The sequence below is a fragment of the Helianthus annuus genome, chromosome 10 (genome assembly GCF_002127325.2).
Source record: "Helianthus annuus cultivar XRQ/B chromosome 10, HanXRQr2.0-SUNRISE, whole genome shotgun sequence".
Classification (NCBI taxonomy): Eukaryota; Viridiplantae; Streptophyta; class Magnoliopsida; order Asterales; family Asteraceae; genus Helianthus; species Helianthus annuus.
The window spans coordinates 74,891,489-74,914,109 of NC_035442.2; the positions used below are offsets into that span (position 1 = coordinate 74,891,489).

The 22,621-nt window shown below is 35.2% G+C and overlaps 2 protein-coding genes across 5 annotated transcripts; both read left to right on the top strand.

Moving 5' to 3' along the window:
- The first annotated feature begins 200 nt into the window (after window positions 1-200).
- Window positions 201-10,555, top strand: LOC110884919 (anaphase-promoting complex subunit 5). 4 transcript variants are annotated; one of them, XM_022132623.2, is made up of 22 exons: window positions 211-399; window positions 979-1,122; window positions 1,266-1,432; window positions 2,169-2,325; window positions 2,387-2,508; window positions 2,604-2,844; window positions 2,919-3,063; window positions 3,157-3,235; window positions 3,340-3,425; window positions 4,223-4,349; window positions 4,954-4,986; window positions 5,093-5,332; window positions 6,680-6,757; window positions 6,844-7,106; window positions 7,251-7,310; window positions 7,426-7,493; window positions 7,692-7,797; window positions 8,001-8,142; window positions 9,435-9,533; window positions 9,611-9,875; window positions 9,984-10,051; window positions 10,185-10,555. In XM_022132623.2, exons 3-22 carry the CDS (start codon window positions 1,268-1,270, stop codon window positions 10,344-10,346), a joined length of 2,706 nt encoding a protein of 901 aa, XP_021988315.1. In that variant the 5' UTR covers window positions 211-399; window positions 979-1,122; window positions 1,266-1,267; the 3' UTR covers window positions 10,347-10,555. The 4 variants fall into 4 exon arrangements, with proteins under 4 accessions (XP_021988314.1, XP_021988315.1, XP_021988313.1 ...); XM_022132622.2 differs by lacking the exon at window positions 979-1,122 and having other exon boundaries at window positions 201-399; XM_022132621.1 differs by lacking the exons at window positions 211-399; window positions 979-1,122 and having other exon boundaries at window positions 1,259-1,432.
- A 7,462-nt stretch (window positions 10,556-18,017) lies between these two features.
- Window positions 18,018-20,454, top strand: LOC110884921 (ganglioside-induced differentiation-associated protein 2). The gene is made up of 3 exons (XM_022132625.2): window positions 18,018-18,366; window positions 19,397-19,661; window positions 20,097-20,454. The coding sequence occupies exons 1-3, from the start codon at window positions 18,141-18,143 to the stop codon at window positions 20,326-20,328; spliced, it is 723 nt and encodes a 240-aa protein (XP_021988317.1). The 5' UTR covers window positions 18,018-18,140; the 3' UTR covers window positions 20,329-20,454.
- Window positions 20,455-22,621: the final 2,167 nt, after the last annotated feature.

Below are 22,621 nucleotides of genomic sequence, written 5' to 3' on the forward strand. Positions count from 1 at the left end.
GACTTTCCTTTGGATTAGTAATCGCTCTAATCTAAAGCCGATAACTTGGGGCAATTGGAGGTTCTTTGACTTAGGTGGTATTGTTTGATGCTTTTTACGTGTGTGTTTTGTCTCTTTTTCTTTTAGTTTGTATGTTGTTTCTCAGCCTCTTGCTGGCTCTTTATATGTATATATAAAGTGGGTTTGCCGTTAAAAAAAAAAATGTGAGAAGGGTGGTTTTAAAAATTTTGAATTTCTAGGAAATCCCCATCATTCGGAAAGGCGAAACGACACCTTCTCTCCCCAAAGTAACACACACAGGTTTCCCTCCTCGCACATCTATCTGAGTTAAAGTGGACAAACAGTGTCTCTCTTCTCATCGTTTCAGCTGAACATACAGTGTCTCTCTTCTCATCATCTGTAAGTAAATTTCATAACTTTACCTTTCTGAATCCCTTAAACTACCTTCTTCTTTCACTATTTGCTATCGGTGCCTGTAATTTCTCTGAAATTAGGCCACATTTCACGAATTTATTCATGCAAATGTTTAATTAGGGTTTCTTGTAGATCTGGACATGATATTCCGCAGCTTATAGATTACTGATTTCACCAACATTGTTAGGTGTTTTAAGAAATTAATTATTAGGTTGAAATTAGGGTTTTGATTATTATTATTATTATTATTATTATTATTATTATTATTTTTTTTTTTTTTTTTTTATCTTTTTGGTTTCCCTTTGTGGTTTGATTATTGATTTGTGAATTTAAGTTTAAATATGTGTGAAAGTATGAATCTTGTTTGAATAATATGTGGGTGGTTGTTAAACATAGAAGGTAAATATTTTAGTGATTATGTAAGAACATGGTTTTATCATTTTTGTATTATAGCAAGTCGTTTGATGAAAGTGAAAGTGCACTAAATTCTACGTTATTTTACTTATTTCATGAAAATAACGTTGACGGTTAATCATGCATCATGTGGTGGCGTTGATACTATAGCCGAAAGACATGGGGGTACATGAACTATTCGGCTTTTGTCCCAAGTGTTGAGTGTTATGGGTCTTATGTCCAAGGCTCGATGCAAAACTACTATCGAGCTGGGGGTCTAACTGGAAGCAGCCTCTCTATACCTACGGGGTAGAGGTAAGGCTGTCTGCATCTTACGACCCTACCTTAGCTTTGATATTGGTGGGATTTACTGAGTATGATGATGATGATGACTTATCTATCTGAGTTTGCCGTTCATTTTCTTGATCTTAAATTCACAATCTTGGGAAAAATGGCAGGAATGGTGAAGGGGCAAAGTGGGGGGTTTGTAATGACACCCCATAAAGTATCCATCTGCATTCTTCTTCAGGTTTATGCTCCTTCTGGTCAACTCTCTGTCCCCTATCCGTTTGACTCCATTTCTCAGCATAATCGTCTTGGGTTGTTCTTGATTGCACTTACTAAGGTAAACCCTTTTTTGGTTTTGCTTTCTTTTCCTGTTTTGTTACATAAACTTTGTGGAGACTCTTGATTGTTTGGGGACACACGGGTTGGTGTTTTGATTAGCTATGTGGATATCTGTTACAAGTTGATTGATTATAGATGTATAATAATAATAATAATAATAATCTTTAAGTTGCAACAATCATTTTCAAGATACTCAATACAACAGGCCTTCAATTACAAACCACAAATTTTCGGATACTAGAATCTACTATCCGAAATTTTCGGATATCCGAATTTGAACACCCCTACCGACAGCCAAAACGCTAATGTAGTTTGGGGCTTGTGACATTACAATTTTGATATTGTATATATGTATATGCTTCTCTATTTGGTAATATGAATTTGAATATATTTCACTCAGCTTTGATTTCTCTATATTGGAGTTGTTTCTCGGTGCTTAATCATAGATTTTTCCAATTACGTCATATTAGATTTTAATCTGCTGCAGCCAAAATATGGTAGATTGTATGGAAATTTATTAGGATCACTTAATTTGTTCATATTTCAAAGTGTTTCTGATATCCCGAATCGATTTATGGCATGTCTAATGAATTATCAAGTTATCAGCTTTATGATTCAGTTCATGGACAACCCATCGTTGTTATGCTTTCCTTTTTTTCTGCACGTTTCACTTTTAACATCTTCTGATAAACTGTTTCTTCTCAATCTTTGTGTTTTCTCTATCGGTCTTGAAGTCTTGTGATGATATTTTGGAGCCGACATTGGATGAATTCTTGAAGCTTTTAAAGGAATTTGGTGTATTATATAACTGGTTAACTGATCATGTAACTGGAAGGTTATCTTCATTATCATCACCGGATGACCTCTTTACCTTTTTCAGTGAGTTACGAGGTGAGCAACTCTTTTGTGTAATTTTGAAGTAATTGTGCGTGTATAACGGTGTGATCTATAGGCATCCTTGCGGGCTTGGAAACAAGCATTATCGATGATGATCAAATAAACTTGGATCCAAATAGTAACCTTGGAATGTATCTTCGTCGTTGCATGCTTGCTTTCAATACTTTGTCATTTGAGGTATCATTTTTCTTTAACTTGTTTATAAATTAAATATAATAAAGTAATAAACCTTTCTTAGTTCTTACATGCATTTTGTCGTTGTTTACATGTAGGGTACGTGCCATCTTTTGACAAATATAAAGACGTATTGTAAAGAAGTGTTTTCTCCTTACGAAATGTCACATTTGGATGACGCTAGTAATGATCCAGAGGCACCGTTAGAATATGAAAACATGGATTTGGAGAATATTGTACTTCAAAATTTTACCGAAGAACTTGAATCAAGAAAAAGGTCAAACGAAAGGGTTCCTTTTCATAACCATTCATCAAAAGCACTCTTTAGTTTAGTTGAAGGTGAGTGTTTTTTTTTAACATGTGTATTAAAACAGACTAATGACCTTAACGCAAGAAACACCATGTAAATGCAGATATCACGGTTTCGCCTGGTCAAAAGGTCAAACGCAATCATAGAAGTCAAATGCAAACACAGCCACCAAGTGTTGAATCCTCTGACGTGCGTACAAATTGGCAGATACAAGGCTACATGTCAGAGCAAGCAGACATGATTGAAAAGTAAGCTATTTCATATACTTTAAAGTTTCTGCTGTTTATTATTTATTTAACTACAAATAATTTATAGTGTTTGATATATGATATTTTTTATAGGCTTGGAAGCTCTTTTCCTATGAGTGCATTTGAATCGGTTTTAAAGCTTCTTCAGAAAGTGGCCCCGGAGTTGCATCGTGTATGTTACTTTGTAATCCGTAGTTTTTTTTCATTGAAGTTTAAATATGCTTTCTGTAAGACAATTTCCAAATTCTAACCACTTATTTATTTGAATGTTTATAGGTGCACTTTTTACGATATTTAAATAGCCTTTATCACGATGATTATTCGGCTGCTCTGGAGAATCTTAGTCGTTATTTTGATTATAGGTGTTGTTCTTTATCATTCACATCTTCATTTATGTTCGTTTTCCGACAACGTGATACTTTCAAGTTTCAACTAAAGGTGGCAAAATGGGCTGCATCGGTTTGCCTTCAAACATTTTGTTGTCTATTTTATATTATTAATAATAATAATCAACATTTTTAATAAGATAACAAAAAAACATGTTATAGTTGTAAACATTGAATGTACAATTTGGGAATATTTTAACCTATCTCTCCCATTTGCCTTTTAGCTAACTTTTTGGATTTGACCTGATAGGGATAGGCCATAATTAGGGCTGGCAAACGAATCAAACGTTCAGCGAACAGTTTATGACCCGTTCGGCGAGAAGTTCGTTTGTGTTTTTTCGTTTAACAAATGAACGAACAAAAACAAGAAACTTCATTCGTTTGGTTAAATGAACGAACACGAACATGGGCCACGTTTGTTCATTTATGTTCATGAACGTTCGGTAACGTGTTCGTTTGTGTATTTTATTTAAAACTTCAAAACTCCGACAAATAAAATATTTAATAAGTATCAGTGTATTATATATATTATGATCATGAACGCTTGTGTGTGTACATTTGTTTCCATTTGTGTTCATGAACATTCGTTTGTGTTCATGAATGTTCGTTTGTGTTCGTTGCCTAAAGTCTACAAACGAACACGAACACGTTCATTTCCTTAACAATCACTTTTACTTTTTAACATTTCGTGATAAAAATCGGAAAATAAGCTTGAAAGGGACTCTTTTTAGTGTCGTTTGAACTAAGTAAACACACGGTTATTAATATTGCAGCGCAGGGATGGAGGGATCTGATTTTGTTCCCCCGTTAAGCTGCATGAACAACGGAAGATACGAAATTGCTTTATTGACGCTGGGAATGACACATTTTCATTTCGGTCACCCTAAACTAGCTCTAAAGGTATATGACGATGATGCTTTCTGCCTTTGACTTCCCTTCACATTCTTTTAAAGGGTGTTTGGACTTTGGATATACATTTTAAAACTGATTATGTGATATTAATAATCAGTGTCTGATAATCAACTGTCATTAGACGTGCTGCAAGAGTTTGTGGTTGGCTGTTTGGAGCTGTAATTTTTAGTAGTTGTTTGTGTCCTTGACAAATTTGGGTTATTTAAGGTTTTAACTGACTGTCTATAATGACCAAAACAGACATTTTGGTATTCTTTTAATGCATTCAAATTTAAAACATAACTTACTTTTTTTTGACTGAATTTGTCATGAATTATCTGTTAGCTATTTTTTAGTAAAATTAGTATATGTAATTCCAGTAATTATATGTTTTTATAGTATTATTAACGATGAAAATGTTGGTTAATAAAATGCGGTACATAGGTAATCTTTATATTTATATATCTTAATAAGTTTTTTTGCAGCAGGTATGAAACTATTCATTTGAACCCCAAAAAAACACAATTTTATGACTTAAAGTTGCCATAATTATTACAATCAGATTGCTTATAAATTTAAGCGTAATCTGATGTCCTTTTGCTTCTCGTTTCAGGTTTTGACTGAAGCGGTCCGCGTCTGTCAGATGGTATGCTCAAATAATTTTATTTAGTAACTAATTGCTTTTCTAATGTTCTATTCTATTTGTTTCATGTATTTTAATTTACTTTTTTTTTTTTGTCTACAAATTGTAGCATAGTGATGATACTTGTCTTGCATACACGTTAACCGCCATTTGTAACCTGTTATCCGAAGTTGGTATCTCAAACATAACTGGAATCATGGGAGCATCAGATTCACATGTTTCCACATCAATGTCTGTTCAACAACAGTTATTTTTGCTTCTTAGAAGAACTCTAAAAAGAGCAGATTCCTTAAAGTTAAAGCGTCTTGTGGCTTCCAATCAACTGGCACTGGCTAAATTTGACTTAAAGGTACGAGTAAAGGTGCAACATTTGGGTTACTTGGGTAACAAGTCATATGGGTTCATGTCAAAATGGGTAGATTTTTGGTGCGGTTGAAACAGATTGGGTCATCCATCACCTTCACCTGTAACACTTACGTAAAATAATTTTTATTTTTTCATTAGTATGTTATTTAGAGTGTCAATATGATTACCATAGTTTTGTCTTCTTTAGAAACAATATAATAAAATAATAAAGTACACGGATGGTCCTTGTGGTTTACCAAAATTTTGGATTTGGTCCCTAGCTTTCTAAAAGCACACAAATGGTCCCTGTGGTTTGCACTTTGTAACACATTTAGTCCCTAGCCAACAAATCTAAAGGTTTCAGCAAGTCCATGTTAAGGACTAAATGTGTTACAAAGTGCAAACCACAACGACCATCCATCATAGTTATTGATAGCGAACATAGCTTTCGCTATCGCGCGCTTCATAGCGAATCGACCGTACCTCGCAATATGTTACTTAGCGACTCGATTATTGCGGGATTCCGACCACGAATTCCGGCTCCGGTGCTGTAGTTTCTGCCGGAAACCTACTGGAAGTCAGGAAGAAGAAGAAGAGAAAAGAGCGGCTGCGTTTGTTCTGTGTTTTAGCTTTTTAGTTTAAGTAATTTTTTGGATTTTAACCTTTAACCCCTCTATCTTTTCACTAGTTTTCATATAGTTTCTAAAACTTGTAAAAAATTACATAAAAGTGTAAATTAGTTTGTGTATTTTAACATTTAACCCCCTCTATTTTCACTAGTTTGCATTTGGTCCTTGAATTTCAAAATTTATACGTAAAAAGTATAAAATTAACATTATATATATATATATATATATATATAAAATTACAAATAGCTATTTTTTATTTCTTAAATTTTTAACTACCTTATCGCTAAACACAAAATAGCGGGGCTATTTCGTCGCTATCGCTACATAGCATATAGGTACCTCGTCGCTATTTGTCGCTATCGATAACTATGCCATCCATGGACTTTTGAAAAAAGTGGGGACTAAATGTGTTACAATTTTACAAACCACATTCACCATTCGTGTACTTTTGGAATGCTAGGGACCAAATCCAAAATTCTGGTAAACCACAGGGACCATCCTTGTACTTTACTCAAAATAATATAAAGGAGGCTTATGTATTGAACATTTACTTTGGGCATCTTTCGACATGTTTATTTATTAAGCTATTTTTCAAATTTCATAATTTGACCCGTTTGAGATAAAACATAACCTGTTCCTAGTTAAAAGGGTCGAAATTGCTACCTCTACTCGACTTCTGTATTTTTTGGGCATGTTGGTGATTGTGTTTATTGCTAATGCAGCATGTTCAACGACCATTATTATCTTTCGGTCCTAAAGCTTCAATTCAGCTCAGAACTAGTCCGACAAACGTGTGCAAGGTACTATGATCATACATTGTTGAACCTAACTTTGCAAAATTTTGGAATAAACTAACATTGACGCCTTGCTTTTGTTCATGTTGTAGAAACTTAGATTAAGTTCTCAGTTGATACACCAATTTGATAATGAAAGCTCAGTAGTGACAATTGACGGTGCTTTGAGTACTTCATGGTTAAAGAATCAAAGGAAGCCGACAACTACACTGGTTTTCCCCCCAGAAAGTGGGCCCGAGAGCAACCGTGATACGTTTTATTCATGGTTACAATCAAGTTCCGTTCCTGGATCTGTGTTGCAGCTTGTGGGGTCTTCTTATTTAGTTAGTGCGACATCTTGGGAGCTATATGGAAGGTATTCTTATTATTATTATCTTCTACGGTATAAAGTGACCCGTTTTGGCTTGAACTCATTTGATCTGTTTCCCATTTTTCATTTTTGTTATTCGTGAGGTAACGTTTTGATGTTTTCTAACCGTTTTAAATTTATGTTCTTTAGTGCTTCTCTTGCTCAGTCAAATGCTCTGCTTTTTGCCAACTGTTTTGCTGACTCTTCAAGGTAAAACATGTCATTTTTAACTGTTTTCATCATTTTATTTTCATTATGTTGTGTTAGTGTTATGCTCTTATATGGAGTTTTATTCTGAAACGGAATTTGTCTATGATTGGTACAGTTCAGCTGATCTTGCATTGGCGTATGGGAAACTCATCCAACATTTAGCTGTGTATAAAGGGTACAAAGGTCAGACTAAATTCTAATGTATTTTATTATATTAAGTCTAAAACTATTAGGGCACTCCATATATACTACTATACATGTAATACAGTTATAAAAACATAAATTTCACGTAAAATAAGTGCCAAAAAGATCCTGATTATCTATTGCACCATTTAGCTGTCATGTTCCTTTCTCTTGAATGCTTCTATATTCTGTCAACAGAAGCCTTTGCAGCCCTCAAGATAGCAGAAGCAAAGTTTTTGTCGGTTTCAAAATCTGGAATCTTGCCAGTTAAGTTACAGCTGCTCCATGAGCGCGCTTTACACAGGTGTGTAACTCAGATATTATTACAAAAGTTACAATACTTCAACTATTATTATATTATTATTATTTCAGTTTTCTTTGTTTTGAAAAGCAGAAGTAACTTGAGCGAAATTGCCACCTCTGCTCTCCATGAATCTTTCTCGTTCATCAAACTTTGTTATTTTCTCATTTTATTATACGACTTCTTATATTCTAATGATCTTGTAGGGGGCATTTAAAACTAGCTCAACAAATATGTGATGAACTCGGAGTTTTGGCTTCTTCTGTAACCGGTGTGGACATGGAGATCAAGACCGAAGCTAGTCTACGCCGTGCTCGCACTTTGCTTGCCGCTAACCAGTTTAGCGAGGTCATTAAATTTCTCCATTTCTTTATGTTGATAATCATAATTGTTTTCTCGATGACTTTTCCCAACCAGACACAATATATTCTGATATCGGTCATACCACTATGCAAATTTATAGATACTTAGTGTTATAATAGTGATCTAATGAGTAAAGTACACAAATGGTCCCTGTGGTTAACCAAAATTTTGGATTTGGTCCCTAGCTTTTCAAAAGTACACAAATGGTCCCTATGATTTGCATTTTGTAACGCATTTAGTCCCCGGCTAACAAATCTAAAGATTTCAGCAGGCTCTAGTTAGGGACTAAATGCATTACAAAGTGAAACCACAGGGACCATCTGTGTACTTTTGGAAAGCTAGGGACCAAATCCAAAATTTTGGTCAACCACAGGGACCATCCGTGTACTCTACTAGTCTACTTGCATAAAGAACAAAGAGGTAACTGTAACTATTTCAATTAAAGAAAATGCCGATGTGGCCATAGTTGTCCATAGCGGACGCTGTCGCGAATAGCGTAGCGATGCGGCCATATGCCGCTACAAGGTACTATGTGACCAAATAGCGACGTTTGACGGCAGATTCTGGCGCCGGTGCTGCAACTTCTGCCGGAAACGAGGAAGAGGGAAACCAGAGGCTCAAATTGATGGAAAGAAAGAAGCGGTACCTTGTTTGATGGCGTTCATAGTGGTTTTCCCACTGCTTTTCTGTAATTTCATGGCGGCGGTGGATCTGGACGGCGGAGGTTACAAATGGGGTGACAAATTAGATATTTTAGGTTTAAATTAGTTTGTGTAGTTTTACAATTTAACCCCTGTCTTTCTGTAGTTTACATTTATCCTCTAACTTGTAAATTTTTACATAAAAAGAGTGAAATTAGTTTGTGTATTTTTTCATTTAACCCCCTCTATCTTCACCAGTTTACATTTGGTTCTTAAACTTACAAATCTATACATATAAAGTATAAAATTAACATTATAATATATGCATATAATTATAAATAGCTATATTTTGTTTTTAAAATTTTCTACTACCTTATCGCTAAACACGAAATAGCGGGCGCTATTTCGTCGCTCTCGCTATATAGCGTATAGGTAGCCTGTCGCTATTGACCGCTATTCGCTATCGATAACTATGGATGTGGCAGAGGATGTATCGCAGGTTACCTGCTATCAAGGAAAATTAATTACTTTGTTTTGAAATTAATCAAAAAGTTAAATGACTTTTTGTTTTTAATTTAGAAAATATTCTAAGATATAGTGGTAGTTAAACAATAAAGAGCGGTTTGAACTGTGCAGGCAGCTTCGGTTGCACATTCTCTCTTCTGCAAGTGTTACAAATTTAACATGCATGTGGAGAATGCAACTGTTCTTCTTTTTCTTGCCGAAATCCACAAGGTACCAACCGTCGTATACAGCCGTTTTTAGTTATATTTATGCAAAGATTATTATACATTTTAATTATGATATTGCAGAGATCTGGAAATGGTGTTTTGGGAATTCCATACGCATTAGCAAGCCTATCGTTTTGCGAATCATTTAATTTGGATCTTTTGAGAGCTGCAGCCACTCTGACACTAGCCGAGCTGTGGCTGTTGCTTGGACCGAGACACGCTAAAAGAGCGTTAAACCTTATTCATAGTGCTTTTCCTATAATCCTTGGTCAAGGTGGTCTTGAGCTTCAATCTCGGGCACACATTGCAGAAGCTAAATGTTACTTGTCAGACTCGAGCATTTCAGGTGGTCCAATCAAATAACTGTTTCTAGAACTATAGAGTTATCCTTATCTTGGTTTTGATAAGCGCGCTTGATTCTTTTTCATAAATATCTGCACGTTTGTTTTTTCAGTTTCAGAAGATCCCGATATAGTTGTTGATTCGTTAAGGCAAGCTTGTGAAGGACTTGAAGCTTTGGAGGTTAGTTAATTTCTGTTGTAGAAACATTTGACTAATGATAAAATGTCCAAAATGCCCCCCTTAATAAGGAGCTACTTGTAGACCAAATTCAAAGTTACAAATTATTGAAAAATGCTGTTTTGTTTTGAATTAGTATCATGAGATGGCAGCAGAAGCATATTACTTGATGGCCATTGTGCTTGATAAGTCTGGGCAGATGGAACAAAGAGAAGAAGCCGCAGCCCGTTTTAAGCAACACATTACCGCACTTGAAAATCCCATAAAGCCGGAAGATCCACTTGTCAATTTGTTGTAATGTAACATATTTATAAGTAAATTTTGCTCCAATAACATTAAGGTAGTTTAAAAGTCATATTTAATCTGAAATGTTATATGTAAAGAATAAGAGTTTATTGCAGTCTGCAGTAGTAGCTTTTGATATGCTGTATGTATGTATCAAAATGACTTTAGACATGTTCTCTTTATGATTGTCAATGTGCAAAACATGTGATCTCGTTAAAGAAACGATCAACTATTGCACCTTGTTTTCAGTATAACCGAAAGATAATCAACCAAAAAAGTTGTATGGTAACGATGTTATTCGTATGAAACCCGTGGTCAGAGATGAGCAAATTGTTCTGGGTACCAATACCAAATTTGTTGAACCGAAAGATCTTAAGTACCAATTCGGTACCGATTTTTGGCGTTCCTGGTACCGGTTCACTACCGTGTTTTTATCTTCATATACCGGTACCGTAACCGGTATTTTCGGTATCAGTACCGATTCTGTATCGGTTGGCACCGAGCTCATCCCTACCTTTGAAACTAAAAAAATAAAAAACTGAAAGTTGAAGAAAATCAACAAAAAAAAGTTGTACGATACCATTGTTCGTACGGTAACCGTGATCAGGGATGAGAAAATGGTAACGGGTAGCAGCACTGAATTTCCCGAACCAAAAGATTTCCAATATCAATTCGGCACCAACTTTTGGCGTTTTATGTATTAGTGTCGGTTTTTACCTTATGTACTGATACCGAATAGGACCGTACCGTTATTTTCGATACCAGTACTGGTTCGATACCGGTTGACACCAAACTTATCCTAACCCGTGATATTAAAAAAAGGATTAAAGTTAAAAAGTAAAGAAAATAACTATTATTATAATATTAAAATTATAAAAGTATTAAAAAAAACTATATATTATTATAATATTAAAATCACTATTCATTTCAATTCGTTAGTGCCAGTTTTTACCTTATGTGTACTGATACCGAATAGGAACCGAAGCTAACATGTAAAAAATGGGGTATACAAAATAACAATTTTGAACTGGATATGTGAAAAAGGTTAGAAATTTATAGAATTGGAAAATACCAAATTTCTGTAAATTTTCCCATTCATTGTGGTTCACCATAAATTTCAAGATCTATTACTTCAAGAACTATATTTATAAGAAGGGATTAATACATATTACATACCACTACATAAATGAAAACATGAAGTTATATAGTAGGTATGGGTGAATTGAGTTGAAACGATCGAATAAGTTTGGTATCCGGCAAACTAATAGCCGGGAGAGAAAAAATGACTTTAATTTCTCAAACCGAAGGATCCTAAGTACCAATTCGGTACCGACTTTTGGCGTTCCTAGTACCGGTTCGCTACCGATTTTTACCTTCGTATGCTGGTACCTTAACTGGTATTTTCGGTATCGGTTGTCATCAAGCTCATCCCTACCCCTGAAACTAAAAAAAAAAGAAATCATTAAAAGTTGAAGAAATCAATAAGAAAAAGTTATATGATACCGTTGTTGTTTTTGCTTAATTTGATGTTTTAAGGTGAAACCCAATTGTTATGGTGAAGATGGTGACATGGATATATCATCCATGTCTAATTCTTGTTCAATATTGATGTATCATGTTATGTATGATGGATTCTTGTTAGATGAATTGAAAGAAATTGGTGTTTGATATGTTTGATGTCTATGTGTGAATGATACTTGTTGATTACTAAGAAGATTTGATGAACTAAGTAAGAGCTTAGAAGATTATGCATGAATTAGTTATACATTGTGCTTAGAAAGTAGTATGCACACCAGGTGTATGATGAAATGTTTAAGTGAAGTTAGGATGCGAAATTGTATGAAACGGCTTTATATATATATATAGGATGAGGATCATGAGTGAACAACATCCTTGTTTGTGAACCGTGTGAACCAATCTGAGCCATTGATCATTTTTTAGATGTAAATGATATGATGGTAATTAATCAGTTTAAATTAGGAAGTTATATATTTTTGTTAACATTAAACTAACTATCCCTTATGATCTTTAAATAGTTATAAAGTTTTCATACATTAATATTTTTTTTATCTAAATACACCATAAAAACGAGTTTTTTATTCTCTTTAATTTGAGTATGATATTCCTATAGTTTTTTTTTTTGATAAAAACGAACAACATATGCATTTTTCGTTTTCCAGCGTTTTATTGTTTATATACACAGGTGTACATGAGTACAATATACAGATGTACAACGAAAATATTATGGTACATATATGTACATATGTGATTATACATATATGTAAAAGTGAAAACATGCACAGAATACACATATGTTTGTAAATATTATTACACATATCTTTGTAAATATTACCACACATGTTTATATATATGCAGATTTGTAAATATTATTACACATGTGTATATAAAGATATGTTAAAACGTAAAAAAAAAAAGAAAAGAAAAAAAAACTGACCGATTTAATTGTTAAAAAAAAAGTGTTTATGCAATATAATTTATTTTAATTCTTAAAAAAACGCATGAAATCCAAATTCAGGGATTTGGAATAATTGATTGGGAAAATACCTTATTTGCCCTTGACAGTTAGATTTTACTTAAAATAAGTCTACTTATTTACAAAAATATCATTCATTTAAAAACCATTGATCTCTAAATGGCTAGGATTTGTTCACTTAGTTCACAAATACAATAGTGTTCATTCTAGAACCTCACCCTATATATATATATATATATATATATATATGAATGAAAAGCAACCTAGATTGATTGAAACAAGTTTAATGGGATCTGAGTTTGGGTTTAATATGAGTTTTCATAGTTTTACTGGAACTTATAATAAACATTCTATTGAGCATTTCTAATGCATGAAAATCAACAAAGCATTGAAGAGGAAAGATAAAAGGGTAAATTACTTTTTGAGTCCCTGTGTTTTAGTGGTTTTAACTAGTTGAGTCCAAAAGCAAAAAGTTTAACGACCTGAGTCCCTATAAGCATTTTCATTAACCATTTGAGTCCTTTTGAGTCCAAATTTTAACCTTTTGAGTCCAATTTTTTGGACTCAAATCGTTATAAAATGAACAAAATTGGACTCAAAACGTTATAAAATAAATGGATAGGGACTCAGGGCGTTAAACTTTTTGATTTTGGACTCAAGTGGTTAAAACCACTAAAACACAGGGACTCAAAAAGTAATTTACTCAAGATAAAATCATAAAAGAAGTGGTCAACTTTGGTGCTTTCTAAGATATGCTTACTTCCAGACAAATGGCTTGAAAAACTCAAAACACAGTCAAAAGAAAAGTACTGTCATGACTGACAACGGGCCAATGGATCGTCCCATTTACCCGTCTTAGGCTATTATCATGTAGGACCAATGGTATAAAACTTGCCCATTAAGGTTTCTCTATTGAAAATAAGCGGGAAAAGGAACTTCAGAGAAGACAACATGCATTTAATGAATGATATGAAAGGCATCTTCGGCTGGCATAGTACTGCCGAGCCGGTATCATTAAATGAAGGTTATCATCTTCCCGTTGGGGCTCAGACACGTGTCTGAGTTCCCCAAGGGTGCTCAGAGTTCGTTAGATCATCTCGGAAATATCCCACATGCAAGATAAGGTCTCATGGTTATATAAGGAAGGTAAGAGATGATTCAAAAGAGGCAGGTCTAAGGTACGATACTAAATACTCTCACATTTATTCCGACCATAATTCCTTTACATAAAATACACACACATTTATATCAAGATTCACACCATAGAGATTGTTCCGGTGATCACACTCATCAGAATAAGCCACTCTCTTACTCTCCGGCAAGTTTACTTATTCTCACGTCGGAGCTTGGTCACGGATCCCCCCTCCGGGGTCCTCTGTGACGAGGCTAACGGTTTTCCTTCTTGTAGCATACGAAGGCTGGGATATTCCGACGTCAGCGAAGACCCTTTGAACGTCATCAGGGATTTGGGTATTCGACAATGACCTCTGCAGTCATACCATGGATCGTCTGTCTGTAACATTTTTTTACACCATTCGTAGAAGAAACATTAATATACAAGAGTCGAGTTGTGGTTTTTGTAACGAGGGAGAGGATGCAGTGGGTCATCTCTTTACAGGATGTCTTGCGGCCAACGTGGTACGGAATTCGATCAGTAATTGGTGTCGGGTTTTGCAGATTGTCGCTTTCTCTTTCCAAGATTTGATGGAGGTGCACTTGTCTTGTGGGCTTAAGGATCCGGAGAAATCCATCTTTCAAGGCTTGATCATAATTGCTTGTTGGAGTCTTTGGAAGGCGAGGAATGAAGCGAGATTCAGGAGTTATAGCCTTAGAGTTGAGAAGGTCATTAGCGAGATGAAGTCGACTGGGTTCTTTTGGGTTAGAAATAGAACGAAATGTAAGAGCTTAATTTAGGATAATTGGTGTAAATTTGTAATTATGTAATAGCTGTTGTGTTTGTTTTGCCTCCCGGGTTTCGGGTTGATGGCTTTCTAATGAACTTTACATTTAAAAAAAAACAACTTTTCTTCTTATACTAAAAACCTCGGACCTTTAAATCACACTAGTGAATCAACTTTATACACATGTGCATTAACTCACATATCAAAATTGACTGCTTTTCTGATTATGTATATATTTGTAGGTAACTTTCCTCTATGAGTGAAAGTTACTATTGAGCTTGTTTAAGTTTCAATGCTCAAGTTACAATCAATTATGCATAAATAACACTCTACTCTCAATTAAACTCTTGAACCCTCAAATATGCATAAATAACACTCTACTCTCAATTAAACTCCTGAACCCTCAAATGAATTAATTTGATGTCAATGATTTTCTTTCAATAATGAACCACTGAATGAATTTTGTGATCTTTACGAACCAATAAGATTCAAGAAAGCTTTTTCATTTTTTTTTAAACTTTACTAAAGCCAAAAGTATTTTGTTATTGTTAATGAAATTAACAACATTGTATAATTTAAACAAATAAATAATTACATTTAATATTCATACGGGTCAAGAAAAGATTAAAGTCTGAGTGTATAAACTTAATAAAATAACTTTATCTTTTAATTTTCCTTTTCTTTTTTGATTTCTAGCCACTCTTGGTAGTATTTTATTTCACGATACGCCACTTACTTTTTTTTTTTGAAACGTGAACTTTCTTAGAAACCGCCAATAGGGCAACCAAACAATACAAGAGAACTAAATAATTACAAAATTACACCACTTGGTCAACGACACGGACCTAGCTTTTAATCTACTACTAATCCAAAGGAATCTAATCGATTTAATTTCATTAATGATGTCTTCCACCCAGGCTTGTTTGTTTGAAAACTTCACTCCATTCCTAGCACGCCAAATACTCCAACAACTTATGATCACAATCCTATGAAAAATCTCTTGAGCCTTCCTTTTTAAACCAACATGATTATATAGCTCCAAAAGATCCCTGAAAGAAAAAAACAAACGGCGCAACCTTGCACCATATCGAGACATGTTACCAAACAGTACACGCCACTATGCAAGAAGAGAAAATGTGGTTACTTGTTTCATCGTTCGATCCGCAAAAAGGACATGTGGCATCTTCGATCTCGATATTCCTATCTCTAAGCGCCACCCCGGTTGGAATCTTTCCTATTTCGGCCCTCCAAGCGAATACTTTGCATTTCATCGAAATCCATTTGCACCACTTCATCACATAACTGCGACTATTATCAGTCCCTTTGTTTAAAGCCTTCTCACCGCCCCAACTGAGAGAACTCACGCGTACTCTCACCGATCCACGTCCATTTATCATCGCGGTCTTCATAGTTAATAGCGTCCAAATCTCTGTTAAGCCAATTCAACTCGGTAATCTCCATAAAACTACCTTGTCCATTTTTCCATGTCCACTCCACTGCTACCGAGCCACCGACATTGTTAAATAACCAGCTCGCTACAGTACATTTTTTCTCAACTTCTAACTTAAATAAATTGGGATATAAATCTTTTAACGGTTCGTTATGAAGCCAAGCTTCTAACCAAAACGATGTATTTTGACTGTTTCCAACAACACTCTTGAAAAAGCTTCGGAGGGGGTATCCTTTATCACGGTTCTAGCAAAAGATTTCACGATATTTTTCATACCCCATTCAAACTTTTTTTCACCGGAAGAAAATCCCATTGATTTCTACTAGTGTGAAGCGCTTCCACCACCTTCTTCCATAAATGATTCCTTTCTGTATTATACCGGCATCCCCATTTTGAAAGAAGCACAATGTTTATATGCTTCAATTTACTTAACCCAAGCCCCCGTTCGTCTTTAGGGATAGAAACTCGTTCCTAAGCCACCCAATGCATCTTTCTTGACTCACCCGACCCCCCCCCCCCCAATAAAAACCTTCTAATAATTGACTCCAAGACATTTATAACTTTTGTCGGAACCTTATATAATGAAAAATAGTAATTCGGAAGACTTTCAAGAACGGACTTAATTAAAATGATACGTCCACCAATAGAGAGAAGGTTAGATTTCCACATAGAGAGCCTAGCTTCAAAAATGTCGTACACCGGTTTCCAATTGTTAATTCGGTTCATGTTAGCCCCCACCATTAATCCAAGATACTTGAAAGGGGTACTCTCCGCTTTGCACCCCACCACCTTAGCCTTGTCCTTCACATCCGCCAGATCCACTATACCGTACAAGTTGGATTTTGATTACCAATGTGTAGCGCATAACCATCTACTTGTATGCGAAGACTCGATAAGTTAAATTTTAGCCCTGCACACATATAAAACACAACACGAAGGATTCTAACGACATGATGTTAATCACAAATTCCAATTCATAATATTGTAGGCTTTCTCGAAATGAAATCAATGAAACACACTTACTTTGGCATTGAAAGAAAGGGTTACATGCCATATTAGTCCTTGTGGTTTGGGTCATTTTGTCAGTTTAGTCTAAAGGTTTTATTTTTCGCATGTGGGTCCAAAAAGGTTTCACCGTTGCCATTTTAATCCACTGGATTAACTTCATCCATTTTTTATGTTAACGAGAAGGGCGATTCAGTCATTTTGTATTAATAATGAAACCTTTGGACTAAACTGACAAAATTAACCAAACCACAAAGACTAAAATGACATTTAACTCAAAAAGAAATTACCATTAATTCATTCAGTATTTACAAAAGCCAAAAGCAAAGCTTGTCGTTTGGGAAGAAATCGAACCGACTATCATGTCGTTTGGGATTGTTGGGTTGCGAAGTCAATTTGGTGGACGATTCTTGTTTGGATTAAAATACCGTTTCCAAATAGAGATTTGTCTATTCAAGAGCTTCTCCGCTTGGCAACGGGGATGAACGGGTCGAAAGATTGGAAGAAGATTATTGGCGGGATCCTCTTAGTCACGGCGTGGGAGATATGGAAGGCGAGAAACGAGAAGACTTTCAACGATAACTCCATCAACTTCAACCGAACGACGGACCTCATCAAAGAAAATACTTTTCATTGGATTACTAATAGATCAAAGTATGTTAATCTTGATTGGGATATGTGGTGTTAGTTTAACATTCGAGATGTAATATTGTAAGTTTGGGTTCCAGTTTCCTGCTGGCCCGATTTTCTATTATTTTCAATAAAAGTTTTGCCGTTAAAAAAAAAAGAAACCTTGTAATAATAGAATTAGAGTGACCCCCTACATTCCTATAACAATCCAACATAACCCCCTGTAATTTACAATTCCAACAAGATATCCTCCTCTCCTCCCCAATAAGAAGAGGGCAGTTTAATGAGAAGATGCAAACCACCACACATTGAAACAAAAACACAAACATGATGACGGCCACTACCAGCGAAGAATTCAACGTGGTGGTGGTACCGTCGGACCGTTACGGTGTGGACCCAAGCCCCTTTACGTCATCCGATGACACCTGGCACGATCCTGCCTACAACGATGAAGAGTTTCCGGCACTTGATGCCTTGCACTTCTTCCGCATCGAATCGGGTTCTGATAAATCCGGTAATCGTATTCTTCGGATCGTCGGTAAATATTTCCCAGGTACGCTCCTCTGAATTGCAATTCGTGTGATTTAGGGTTTTTAGATTTTCACCTTTTCTTGCTTGCTTGCTTGCTTGTCTTTATGAAGAAATAGTTTTCGTGGTTTAGGGTTTGAAGAAAGTAACTTGATTAAAATACTTTATGTTACATTAAAGGAAGGATTTTTGAAGGGATTACTGTTAGGGCTGCAAACAAACCAAACGTACAGTTCGGGAACCGTTCAGTGGGAAGTTCGTTTGTTTAGTTAACAAACGAACACGAACAAGAAATTTCGTTTGTTTAGTTAAATGAACAAACATGAATAGAGGTCGCGTTCATTCGTTTATGTTCGTGAATGTTGTTCAGTAACGTGTTCGTTTGTGTTCAATACTTCATTAGTGTTTTTAGTTTTTATATTTATTTAAATACTTCAAAATTCCGACAAATTAAATATCTAATAAGTGTCGGTGTATTATATATTCTGTTCATGAACGATTGTTTGTGTTCATTTGTTTCCATTTGTGTTCATGAACATTAGTTTGTGCTCATTTGTGTTCGTCAACGTTCGTTTTTGTCTGTTGCCTAAAATTAACAAACAAACACAAACGAACACGAACAAGTTCATTTCCTTAACAAACGAACACGAACATAAAATCTCGTTCGATAAGTGTTCGTGAACGGTTCGCGAACACATATTCGTTTGGTTCGTTTGCAGCCCTAATTACTGTTACACACAACTAACTGAAATCAATGAATGAATTTGGGGATTTTTATAGAAATCTTTATTATTAATTTGACAGATAAAATGTTGTAGCCTTTGGTTGGTTTGATGAAGGCACCAGATGGAATATACATACATACATACATGGTTTATCTTTACTTGTAGTTCCAATCCAATAAAGATTCATCTTTTGGTTTACATGGAAATGAAAAATGTATGAAAGTAACAGTCTTTTCGTAGAGGAATTACTAATCTTTATGCGATGATGATGATGATGATGATTAAATGCCGATAAATGAATCAATGTTTGTAATTTACAAATGAATACAGCCCCAGTTATCGGTGGAGAATGGCTGAAGAAATACATTATATACAAATTATCAACCGAGTTGCCAGAAGGGCCGTTTTGTATCGTTTACATGCACTCAACCGTGCAAAACGAATACAACAACCCGGGAATCACCATTTTGAGGTGGATTTATGAACAACTTCCTTCAGACTTTAAAGACAGGCTTCAGGTTTTCTATTTTGTTCATCCTGGTCTTCGTTCCAGGCTTCTTATTGCTACTCTTGGTCGGTTCCTATTAAGCGGCGGGTAACTTTCATATTATACCATACTTAATAACTAGAGTAAACTTTCGTTTTGCTCCCTGTGGTTTGGTCATTTTAATGGTTTTGCACCAATCATTTAAAAATTGTTATTTTCCTCCAATAGTTTAATATGTTTTTCCCAATCAGCTCCCTGACACTAACTCCATCTAAAACTTTTGTTAACTGAAAGGGTATTTTGGTAACACTTAATAATTATTTACTTATATTCAAAATTACTGAAACACCCTTCCTTTTAACTGAGTTAGAGACGAGGAGCAAAATGGAAAAAAACATAGTAAACTATTGGAGGAAAATTGCATGATTGGGGCAAAACCGTTAAAACGATCAAACCACAGGGAGCAAAACAGAAGTTTACTCTAATAATCTAATCAGATAATTGGTCGTCGTTATAAAATGGTTTTGGTATTTCTTTCAACAGGTTATATTGGAAAGTGAAGTATGTAAGTAGGCTGCAATATCTGTGGGATGATATGAAAAAAGGATCAATTGAGATTCCGGAATTTGTAGTTGAACACGATGAAGTTCTTGAAAAAAGGCCTCTTACTGATTACGGGATTGAACCCGACCCGCTTCACCTTACTGGGCTTCCTTCCTCAAATTACGCGTATGGAAGGTATGACAGGTGGACTTCTGGAGACCTTATGTCATAGACAGACTGTAGATGTGAATAATAAAACTTCGCTGAATGTGTGTGTGATGGATGTTAAGCATTGTTTTTAAAAGTAAGTTGAACAAGTTACTAAATATCAATGTACTTGTGTTTAATATTACTACTATCATGCTGATCTCAGACAATATATCCATAAGTAAATTCCAACAAACAAACACAAAAGTTTCATAGGTGTACTCAAAAAAAAAAAAAAAAAAAAGACGAAATGTATAAGAGCATGAACAATGTAAAAACTAAAAAAAAACCCCCTCGAACTTTTCCCAAGCGATACATTTATCTTCCTACGTTTTTCACATCACCATTTTCTTTTACATTTATTTCTTACTACAGCAGCGGGGTGACATTTTGTATTGCAGTATTTGTATAATATTTATTGTAGCGTCAATGTGGTGGATATGTGTCATAAGCGTTACACATGTCTAGTAGCTGATAGATTTAACGTCATTGTAAACTCATATTTATTTGCACTTTCATGCTGCCTTTGAAAAGTCAATAATGTCCAATGAAAGGTAATACAATGCAGTTGACTTTGAAAAGTCAAGAATGTTACAAGTTTGATTAAATTTTCTATTATGTTATATATCTAAGAGGATTTGCTAAACCTCAGCCCAAAACACATCCATCGGACCCATCTTCCCAACTTTCAAAATTGCCTGTTGCGTTGACCTTTTTTTTGTCAAACTGTAACTGCAAGAAAACATATTTAAAAAACAAGGGATATTCATAATAAAGCACATGAAATCAAATAACATGTAAAAAGAACCTGTTCACACATAATACTCATCCATTACACACCTAGATCGTGGCCATCTCTGCCTCATAAGGGTGAAGGGAGTGGTCCACATTCAACCAATCAAACAGTACTACGTCAATTCACCTAATTAGTTTACCTATTACTCAAAAACGTTGGCGGTGGTTTGCCTATCTTGGATTAGGTAAACTATTTTTTTTTTATTTTTTATTTTTTAAACGGTATATTTAATATTTAAACATGTATTAACATAATAAATGTAGAATAAATTAAAAATAACATTACATTAAATTGAAAACAACTAAAATTACAGTAAATTAAAAAAAATTACATTAAATTGAAATAAATTAAACTAGTCTTCGTCGGAATCGACCAACAGGTGGGGTAAATCTTGACTTGCGAGATGATTTACGAGATCGTGTTTTAGTCTCCAATGCGTGTCTTCATCCATAAGCTCGTCTAACACCCTATCGTCTAGAGTGGGCTCGACCGGAGGATCCCGAATGTGTACCAGTGCTATCGCGTTTCCGCCGTCTTTTAAAATCATGTTGTGTAAAATAATACACGTGTACACAACATTCCTAATTTTTTAACGCTCCTTGCTCGCATCGGCCGACTCAATACACCCCATTTCGACTTCATAACACCAAAAGCCCCGTTCGACGTCTTTTCTTGCCACCTCGTATTGCCTCTTGAACTTCTTTTTGTCTACTTCGTGAGGGTATGGGATCGATTTCACAAACACGGACCATGTAGGGTAGAATCCATCCACGAGCAAATAACCACATTTGTATAAATGGTTGTTAACATAAAATGGACATTTAGGTGCGGTTCCATTTCGTCCTGTTAAAAATAACGGAGATTGTTGTAGCACATTGATATCGTTTTGTGAGCCTGATGGACCGTAAAAAAGCATGCCAAACCCATAAATCTTGAGATGCAACCGCTTCGAGCATAACAGTCGGGTATCGGTGATCTCCTCTCATATACTATACTGGCCTCGATACTCTGTGGGACACATTCGCCAAACGAAATGGGTGCAATCAAGGCTACCGAACATACCTGGAAGGTGATGTTTTTCCTCATGAGCTTCGTATAAAAGTGCCATGTCGTGGCTTGTCGGTCTACGTAAGAACTCCGGAGCGTATATTTTGTTCAAGTACATCTCACATTTCAAATATTCATTTGATACAAAACATCTATATGAATTCACCAACTTTGTTGATGTTTTTCAACTTACATGGGACTGGATTGTCCTACATACAGACACAGGGACTGGATTGTCCTACATACAGACACTTGTCCTACATACAACTTATAGGCTCATGTGGGCATGTCGTCTTTGTCGTACGCGGACATTGACGGTTAAACAAGTTTTACAAATACAAAGTTTTCATATGACATGCCGAGGAAAATGATTTTATTACGTTTCCTCGACATTATTTAAACCGATTATCAAAAAGATTTATTTCAAATCTTTTTCAAACAAACTATGAACTCGCCAACTTTATGTTGAGTTTTC